The 10306-nt window shown below is 46.2% G+C and overlaps 1 protein-coding gene across 1 annotated transcript in view; it reads left to right on the forward strand.

Moving 5' to 3' along the window:
• Positions 1-9141, forward strand: part of AADACL4 (arylacetamide deacetylase-like 4) — a 20709-nt gene extending 11568 nt beyond the window's left edge. Inside the window, exons 3-4 of the mRNA XM_011962549.1 lie at positions 3896-3959; positions 8026-9141. Coding sequence (XP_011817939.1) covers positions 3896-3959; positions 8026-8800 — 839 coding nt within the window. The 3' untranslated portion in view covers positions 8801-9141. The remainder of the gene's footprint in view (positions 1-3895; positions 3960-8025) is intronic.
• The last annotated feature ends 1165 nt before the right edge of the window (positions 9142-10306 follow it).

The following is a 10306-nucleotide window of genomic DNA, read 5'->3' on the forward strand; positions in this document are numbered from 1 at the left end:
TCTCTCTCTCTCTCTCTTTCTTTCTTTCTTTCTTTCTTTCTTTCTTTCTTTCTTTCTTTCTTTCTTTCTTTCTTTCCTGTCTTTCCTTCCTTTCCTTCCTTTTCTTCCCTTTCCTTCCCTTTCTTTTCTCTTTCAACAGAGTCTTACTCTGTCTCCCAGGTTGGAGTGCAGTGGCACGATCTCAGCTCACTGCAACCTCCACCTCCCGGATTCAAGCGAGTCTCGTGCCTCAGCCTCCCAAGTAACTGGGATTGCAGTCGCATGCCACCACACCCGGATAATTTTTGTATTTTTAGTAAAGACGGGATTTCGCCATGTTGGCCAAGCTGGTATCAAACTCCTGACCTCAGGTGATCTGCCCGCCTTGGCCTCCCAAAGTACTGGGATTACACGTGTGAGCCACTGCGCCCGGCCTGGAATTTTCTATTCTCCTCTAACCACCCTGTGTTATTCCTGTCTCATCCTCCCTGGACATCTTATCTAAGAACTCTCCCTGCTGACTGCTGCCCTGCCCTGCACCCCTGTCTCCAGCCCCGGTGCTGACGCTGCCCTGCCCTGCACCCCTGTCTCCACCCCCGGCTTCATCCTTGTTAATTTTCTTCAGGTACCTGACACAGTCGGAGCTCATTTTGTTCTTTCATGGGTTTCCTTATTTAGTACTTGATTCCCCCCACTAAAAATGAAGAGTGCAGGAAGTTTTGTTTGTTGCTGGATCCCCAGCGCCTGTTGTTTTCATTTTTTGAATTGAATGAATGAATGCACGAATAAATAGATGGATGGGGGAATAAGTGGATGAAAGGATGAGCTTGCGAATGAACAAATAGATATGGATGTATGGACGGATGCATGGACACACGCGAGAAAAATTTGCCCATAGGAAAAGGCGGGCTTTTCCCGGTCCATAACTTCCCGGAGATTAGGATGTACTGACACCTAGTGGTGGAAGTGATGATGGCCATTCTCTAGCGGGATCTGTTGTCATGGCAACAGAACCCAGTCCCTGGCCTCATGGACCTGACTCTGAGGGAGCCACTGAAGTTACTGCAGATCATGATAACACAGGTGGCATGGAGAATGACTCACAGCATCATTCCGATTTAGCTCTTCTCATCAGAGAAGTCAGATTTGAGCTCAGGCTCAATGGATGAGGAGGATCTGGCCCTTTGGAAGCCGGAGAAGAGCCTTCCAAGAGAGGGCCGGGGCTAGAGGGAGACACTTGCTTCAGGCTTCAGATTCAGAGGATGCCAGAACATTCATTCATCAAGATAAGTAATATTTTAATGCAATGTTTAAAAAACCAAATATTAATGCAAAACAATTATGATGAACAAAATGTCAAAATATATACACAGGCAGGATCCAACAGGGCAGAGCAAGTGTGCAAGTGAAAAGTAGAAGCCTGTGGCCGGGCGCGGTGGCTCACGCCTGTAATCCCAGCACTTTGGGAGGCTGAGGCGGGCGGATCACGAGGTCAGAAGATCGAGACCATCCTGGCTAACACGGTGAAACCCCGTCTCTACTAAAAATACAAAAAATGAGCTGGGCGTGGTGGTGGGCACCTATAGTCCCAACTACTCAGGAGGCTGAGGCAGGAGAATGGTGTGAACCTGGGAGGTGGAGCTTGCGGTGAGCGGAGATGGCGCCACCGCACCCCAGCCTGGGCAACAGAGTGAGACTCCTTCTCAAAAAAAAAAAAAAAAAAAGAAAAGAAAAGAAAAGTAGAAACCTGCTTATATACATATATATAGTTTAAGGACAGGGTCTTGCACTGTCACCGAGGCTGGAGTACAGTGACGTGATCACAGCTCACTGCAGCGTCCAACTCTTGGGCTCAAGCAATCTTCCTGCTTCAGCATCCCAAGTAGCAGGACCACAGGAATGCAGCACGATCCCTAGGTAATTATGCATTTGTTTGTTTGTTTGTTTATTTATTTTGAGACAAGGTCTCACTCTGTTGTCCAGGCTGGTGTGCAGTGATGCAATTATGGCTCACTGCAGCCTCAACCTCCTGGGCTCAGGTGATCCTCCTGCCTCAGCCTCCTTAGTAGCTGGGACCACAGACATGTACCACTATGCCTGGCTAAGTTTTAAATTATATGTAGAGACAGGGTCTCCCTGTGTTGCCAGGCTGGTCTTGAACTACTGGGCTCAAGTGATCCCCCCACCTTGGCCTTCCAAAGTGTTGAGATTACAGGAGTGAGCCACTGTGCCTGGCCTAATTATTTTTACAGAGACAGGGTCTTGCTGTATTGCCCAGCCTGGTCTCTAACTCCCAGGCTCAAGTGGTCCTCTTGCCTTGACCTCCCAAAGTGTGGGATTACAGGTGTGAGCCACTGCACCCAGCCAAGCCTATTTAAAAGGTTGATATTTTGGTCATCTTGCAATTTTTGGGCATTAATTGTGATTTCTTAATTGCTTCCAAATGTTATTTTTTCTGTATGGCTGAGTGTTGTGGGACCTCCTTGATTGTGTACCCAAGGCGGATATCTTGCCTACCTCACCCTAGTCCTGGCCCTATTAAGTCTAAGTGGAAGGGGCAGCAAGTGCAAATCTCTGAAACAGGGATGACCTGACATGCTTGGGAAAGGAGGAATGTCTGGGTTACACTGGGAAGATGACACCCAGGTTGGCCCTGATCATGGCTAGCAGAGGTCTCCACTTTGGCTGGGCCTTAAAATCACCTGGGAATTTTAAAGTCATATCCACACCCAGGTCTTACCCCAGGCTAAATGGGCAGGACCCAGACATCAGCATTTTTTTTTTTTTTGAGATGGAATCTTGCTCTGTCACCCAGGCTGGAGTGCGGTGGCATGATCTTGACTCACTGCAACCTCTGCCTCTCAAGTTCAAGCAATTCTTCTGCCTCAGCCTCCTGAGTAGCTGGGACTACAGGCATGTACCACCATGCCTGGCTAGTTTTTGTATTTTTAGCAGAGATGGGGTTTCACCATATTGGCCAGGTTGGTCTCAAACTCCTGACCTCATGATCCACCCGCCTTGGCCTCCCAAAGTGCTGGGATTACAGGCGTGAGCCAGGGCATCAGTATTTTTAAACAGCTCATCAGATGACTGCAATGTGCACCCAGGACTGAGACCTACTAGCATGGAAACTTCAACTCAGGGGCTGACTGCTCCGACTCAGTTTAGACCCCTCTGTGCCTCTGGCTCCATTCAGAACCATTGTCACCTCCCGCAAAGAGCATTAATGAAGTATGTATCCACTTCAGCAACCTCCCCCAAACCCTGGAATTACCTGGTATGATTTAGAAAATCCTGATGCCTGAGCTTCCACCCTAGAGATTCTGATTTAATTGGTTTGAGGTTTAACCTGGGCCTGAGGACTTGTAAAAACTCCATGGTACCTCTCTGTATGGCTGAAGTTGAGAATGACTGAATTAGAAGTGTATTTGGCAGTGATTCTATGTCTGCCACTGTGCTAGTATGTTCTACGTACTCATATGAATCGACCTGCCCCTGAGAACTTCATGTGCACCACTCTACTAATAGAACCATCCCGTCCAACCCTTGTTTATTTCTTGATCAATATAAATATATAGTTATTATTAATATTCCAGGGCAGGCATGCCTAACTTCCCTTGGTTTTGTCCATTTCAGATCACTAAGATTGCCAGGTTCCTGGTTTCCTCCACTGTAAAATAAATGTTGCAGAAAGTGAGCCCCAAGGTGCATTTGAGCCCCAAAATTCAGGAGGTTGGGGACAGATGTCTGATTTGGCCTGGCTCGTTGGCTCTGCCCAGGCAGAGGAGGCAAGGACAGAAACAGAGAGGATGCCACACCCTACACCAAGATTGTCAGCTGGCTCTTCCTGGGGGATGTGGTGAGATGGTCTGGGTCCTACTCATGGGCTGCTGCTCTGACTGTTTTTGTCTTGCAGATTGTTACCATGGCCTGTGCAATTATCTGGCCCGGGAGACTGACTCTGTACTTCTGATGATTGGGTGAGTTGCTGGAGACAGCTGGTAGATTCAACAGGGGTGAGAGGAGATAGGGTAAGTTCATGGGTGATTTGTAGATCAGAGAGGCCCTAACTCCCAAGAGACAACTCTTGGACACGCATCCACAGAGATGGGTGCGGCAGTGCTCGAAAGAGCAAAAACCTGGAAACAACCCTCATATCCATGAACAGGGGCATGCATGAATACACCACACTATAGCCACTGTTAGATTACATAGCCATGAAGATATTACAGAATGTTCCATAGCCATTTAAATAAATGAACTAGAAAGGTGTACCATATTGCAAATGAATCTTAGTAGTATAAAACTAAGTGAAACATTTTCAAAAAATTGCATAAAGGCTGATACTCATTTTGCAAAGGTAAAAACGTCAACACCAAAAGAATACTTTCGAGGAATACACATAGACACAATAAGACAATGTAACGTAGAAAGAAAAAAATGATAGATACAGGATTCAGGGTAACCATTCATTAAGTTGGGGGAGAAGCAAAATGGCATGATGGTGGGTTTGGTGAAGGTGATGGTCAAGATTCTAGCTGTTGTTTGGGGTGATGGCTCTGCAGGTGCTTATTGCATTGTTAAAAACTAACTAAGCTTCTGATCCTGCAGGAACTAGTGTTGAGAGTGTCTTAAGATACAACCCTGGTCCTATATAAACAAAAGGGAGATGGGGGCATCTTTAGAGTGGATGAAGGGGGCAGTAAGCGTTACTCACTAGGATTCTGGTTCTTGGCCCAAGAGATCTCACATCACTGGGAAAGAGTTTAGAGAAGGCCAGTGAGATAAATTGAAATCTGCCTTTTTAGATTCTACCTCTACAATGGACCTCCTCAAACCTTAGCTGCCCCTAAGCTTTGGTAGACAGAATAGCTGTGTGACTTAAACAAAGTCACATAACATCTCTGGTCCTCTCTGATGAGATTGAGGAAGCCAGCACTTTCTAGTATTTGTCAACATACCTCCCAGGTGGCTTACCATTGTGTCTGAAACTCCACCATTACAGTCTATGTCACCAAAGGCCTTTGTGATAATAAAAGCATCCCTTGAACAGGCAGCACATAAAGGTATCAATAAGCACCTGCATTAATACATTGTAGAAAATTCCTTAGGATACCATTATCCCAGATACTTAGACCTGGTGCACGAGCCAGGGCAGTTTTGATAGAGTGGCTGATGGAGCTGCATGCACAGATAAGGGCTTCTAGGAGGCTGCAGGGAGACAGTAGCTGGGAGGAGACTCCCTGAGACACACTGAAGGAAGGGAGATGTCTAAGGCCTGGTTGGGACTCTCTACTCGAGCTCTTGGAGAAGATGGGTCTTTTGATCTTTGGTTCTGCAAAGCCTTCACCTCTGAGTGAATTTCTTAGTTTGGGCTGCTTTAACAAATTACCATAGATGGGGTAGCTTAAACAACAAGTTGATTTCTCACAGTTTTGGAGGCTACAAGTCCAGGATCAGGGTGTCAGCATGGTTAGGCTCTGGTGAAGACCCTTTTCCAGGCTGTAGACTGCCAGTGTCTCCTTGTATCCTAACATGGCAGAAAGAGAAGCCAGAGAGCTCTCTAAAGCCTCCTTCACAAGGGCACTAATCCCATTCACGAGGGCTCCACCCTCATGACCTGATCACTTTCCTAAGGCCCCACTTCCTAATACCCTCACATTGCAGTGTAGGATTTCAACATAGGAATTTTAGGGGGACACAAACATTCAGTCTATCACAGTGAGCAAGAGAGGCATGCAGGGAGGCACAGGAGAATTTCTGCCTCTTTCTGGCAGGTCAGAGATTTTGCCCATAGAAAGCACCTAATATTTGTTATCCCCTTCATCATGTTGGAGTCATATGTTCAACATTTAGTGAGGAGTATTCATTTCTAGAAATGGGAAAATGAAAGCTGAGGTTTGTACTCACTGCTACCAGGTGCAGGGGCTACCTCCCTGCAAGGACCCTCTGAGAAGCATGAGCTTAAATGGGAAACTGCTTTGATAACATTGATAGATTTATCAATATATTGACCATCTAGGAAATGGGCAATAAGATTACTGGGTGATAATTGTTTCCTAGGTGGGTACTACACTATGCTGCAATCAATCAAACTCTATTTTGAAAGATGAGGTGTTAAATTAACTTTTAAAGGAAACAAAATTCAAGGTCTAAGGGAAGGTTTTCAAACTAGTTCTTTAGAGCCCTAGGGTTCCCTGTGATGTCTTAGAGGCAGCTATGGAAGTCAAAGAAGAAGGAGACAGAATGAGAGTTTATGTTCCTTACCCTTGGGCAAAACCAGAACAACTGCATTTGTTTATTTTATACAGTGGGGCTCTTACATCATTTTTTTCTTCTAAGAAAAAAAAATAATTTTGTTGTTCTAAGTTGAAAGCCACTAGTTTAAGATGTTATTTTTCCTTATGAGCTTCTTCCAAATTTAATGTGATAATTAAAATATACCTTTTTGATGTTTTCTTTTCTTTTTCTTTTTCTTTTTTTTTTGAGATGGAGTCTCGCTCTGTCTCCCAGGCTGGAGTGCAGTGGCACAATCTTGGCTCACTGCAACCTCTGCCTCCTGGGTTCAAGTGATTTTCCTGCCTCAGCCTCCCGAGTGCCTGGGATTACAGGCTCCCCCAACCACACCCTGCTAATTTTTGTATTTTTAGTAGAGATGGGGTTTCATCATGTTGGCCAGGCTGGTCTTGAACTCCTGAGGTTAAGTGATCCTCAGCCTCCCAAAGTGCTGGGATTACGGGCATGAGCCACCACCTGGCCTTGATGTTTTCAACGATAGATTGTAAGAACAGAAAAGATGATTAGCAACAACTTCAACTTAACATTTAAGAGAACAATTGTTTAGATAAACTCTCTGCTCCAATCAGTGAAGCCAAACTATTTCTATTTTTTTATTCCTTTCTATTATCTTAATCTCAATTTATGCGTTAATTAGCTTGTTCATTACTGTTTTTAAACGCTCATTTTAAAGCTCTTTTTCTTTGCCCTTGAATTTCTTTGAGGAGACGTACTTTGGAAACCAAACCTCAGGATACTTAAGACCAACCCCCTAGTGTTCTTCACCAGCCACTGGCACCTGGGTCTTCTGCAGCTTGAGCTGTGGATTTCCAGGCTAACTTTCTGTCTCTACACTGCACTTTCAGGACACTCCCTGCCCCTCTCGCCTCCCACACTGGAGTGCAGTGGTGTAATCACAGCTCACTGCTGCCTCAACCTTCTGGGCTCAAGCAGTCCTCCTGCCTCAGACTCCTTGGTAACTGAGACTACAGATGTGTGCCACCATGCATGCCTAGTCAATGTTTTAAAATTAGATTCTTTTGTTTTTGAGATGGAGTCTCGTTCTGTCCCCCAGACTGGAGTGCAGTGGCATGATCTAGGCTTATGGCAAGCTCCGCCTCCCGGGTTCAGGCCTTTCTCCTGCCTTAGTCTCCTGAGTAGCTGGGACTACAGGTGCCCGCCACCACGCCCGGCTAATTTTTTGTATTTTGTTTAGTAGAGACGGGGTTTCACCGTGTTAGCCAGGATGGTCTCGATCTCCTGACCTCATGATCTGCCTGCCTTGGCCTCCCAAAGTGTTGGGATTACAGGCATGAGCCACCACGCCCGGCCTAGATTTTTGATTAAAAAAGAAAATTCTGCCTGACAGTAGCTTCCTCTTGACTTTAACTTTAGTGTTCTCTCTCCCTTTCTCTACAGACAGGCAGTGGGATTGGTAGTGGTTTCATTTGACATTTTTTTCAGCCATTGCTGGTTGTTTTGCACCCAAAGCAAATAGTTTCAATGAAAACAAAGTTGCATCACCTCATATGGAGTTTACGGGAAGCTGACAGGGCACAGGTTTGGAGTGAAGAATCCTGGCCTGTATGACTCTAGGCAGGTTCTTCACATGCTCACAGGAAGACAATGGGGATGAAATCCTTACTTCATAGGGTTATTCTGAGGATTTAATCAGACACAGTCTTGTAAGGGGGTTGAGGATTCTGTTGAAACAGCTCCCTAGCAACACTGTCCACACTGGCGTCCTGTTGTTCCCTGTTTTCCTTTTAGGTACCGCAAGGTTCCTGACCACCATTCCCCTGCCCTTTTCCAAGACTGCATGAATGCCTCCATTCACTTCCTGAAGGCCCTGGAAACCTATGGGGTGGACCCCTCCAGGGTTGTGGTCTGTGGAGAAAGCATCGGAGGCGCAGTGGTGGCCGCCATCACCCAGGCCTTGGTGGGCAGATCAGATCTTCCCCAGATCCGGGCTCAGATTCTGATTTACCCATTTGTCCAGGCATTCTGTCTGCAGTTGCCATCCTTTCAGCAGAATCAGAATGTCCCATTACTTTCCCGGAAGTTCTTGGTGACTTCTCTGTGTAACTATCTGGCCATTGACCTCTCCTGGTGTGATGCCATCTTGAACGGCACTTGTGTACCTCCAGATGTCTGGAGGAAGTACGAGAAGTGGCTCAGCCCTGACAACATCCCCAAGAAATTTAAGAACAGAGGCTACCAACCCTGGTCTCCCGGGCCTTTTAATGAAGCTGCCTATCTAGAAGCCAAACATATGCTGGATGTAGAAAATTCACCCCTGATAGCAGATGATGAGGTCATTGCTCAGCTGCCTGAGTCTTTGCTGGTGAGCTGTGAGAATGACATACTCCGTGATGACAGCTTGCTCTATAAGAAGCGCTTGGAGGACCAGGGGGTCCGCGTGACATGGTACCACCTGGAGGATGGTTTTCACGGATCCGTTATCTTTTTTGATAAGAAGGCTCTCTCTTTCCCATGCTCCCTGAAGATTGTGAATGCTGTAGTCAGTTATGTAAAGGGCATATGATGGTAACCTCGGGCCCTGAGGAGGCGGGGGCAAATATGGAAAACTGGGTGCTTTAGTGAGTTCTATTTTATTGACTAAAGAGGTGCTACATCAATGCTTGGGTCAGCTGGGAAGGGTGAGAAGTAAGCTAAGAGTCTTGCTTAGTATTCAAGAAAATCCAAACTGTATCTGTTTCCTTCCAGCACTAACAATGTCCAATGCTGGATCTATCAACATTCTCTAACATTCCCACTGAGGTGAAATAAATATCAAAAGGAGAACAAAATGCCTTTAAAAATTTCTCAAAGCCCCAACATATAAGATCTGTGCAGAATAAATGCCAACAACTGGTCATACTGTCAGTGGTGAATCTATATCCATGATGACAGAGCATAGCTGGAAGGGGCATCTAATTGTTCCTGCGGTCAAAGGTCACTGGGTCAAATCTCGACTTTGATTGGCTCCAGTTGGTCTGAGAAATGCTGTTGCAATGAAATTCTACCCTTGACACAGCCACCCTTGGGCTGGACTAAATGAAGATCTCAGAGGGGATTATGGGAAAGAGAGAGTCAGGGAAAGAGGCAAGAGGAAAGGAACAGAATAAAAAGGTGGGCTCTGGGGAGCTGTGAGCTTTGCCTGGGCTCAAGTCTTTAATCTGAGTTCCAACTGGGTACTAACAGGCAGGTTCACCAAGTCAGGGATGTCTTGGGAACCTCTGAATGCCATCTGGAATACGGAAACTGCATTTCCTAAGGGAGTAAGGTGCTAGCCTCTTTTCTTCGATGTGCTTGTATATTGTTCTCACTTGTTTTTTTTGAGACAGACTCTCACACTGTCGCCTAGGCTGGAGTGCAGTGGTGCAATCTTGGCTCACTGCAACCTCTGCCTCCCAGGTTCAAGTGATTCTCCTGCCTCAGCCTCCTGAGTAGTGGGGATTACAGGTGCACACCACCAAGTCTGGCTAATTTTTGTATTTTTTAGTAGAGACGGGGTTTCACCATGTTGACCAGGCTGGTCTCAAACTCCTCACCTTGTGATCCACCCGCCTTGACCTCCCAAAGTGCTGGGATTACGGGGGTGAGCCACCACGCCTGACTGTTCTCACTTTTAGAAAGAACCATGCCATTGTTTAGCCATGCCAATTTCTCTGCTCACAGAGAAAAGGAAGGGAATCTTTGTATTGCATGTCAGAGGTGACCCACACTAGTTTTTGCTTGGGCCGTGTTTGCTAGATATACCTGTAATACCCCGGGCCTCAGTGCTGTCAGTCTCACCAAAGTCCCACCCAAATGCTGAAGCTGGAGGCTTTCCCAACCATAGCCTCAGTGGGTACCAACGACCTCACCTATGACCGATGGAAGAGGGGGTCCTACAGGTGTCTTGGTTCATTGCAAAAAGAGCAGGCATCCACACAGGCAATTTGGGTTGGGCCCCTGGGGGCATGAGCAGACATTGTGACTAATGAATTATGTGTAAGCAGCTTTGATGGAAGGGTGTGTTAATTATCTATTAGTGTGTAACAATATT

The sequence above is a fragment of the Colobus angolensis genome, unplaced genomic scaffold (assembly GCF_000951035.1).
Source record: "Colobus angolensis palliatus isolate OR3802 unplaced genomic scaffold, Cang.pa_1.0 Scaffold596, whole genome shotgun sequence".
NCBI classification, from domain to species: Eukaryota; Metazoa; Chordata; class Mammalia; order Primates; family Cercopithecidae; genus Colobus; species Colobus angolensis.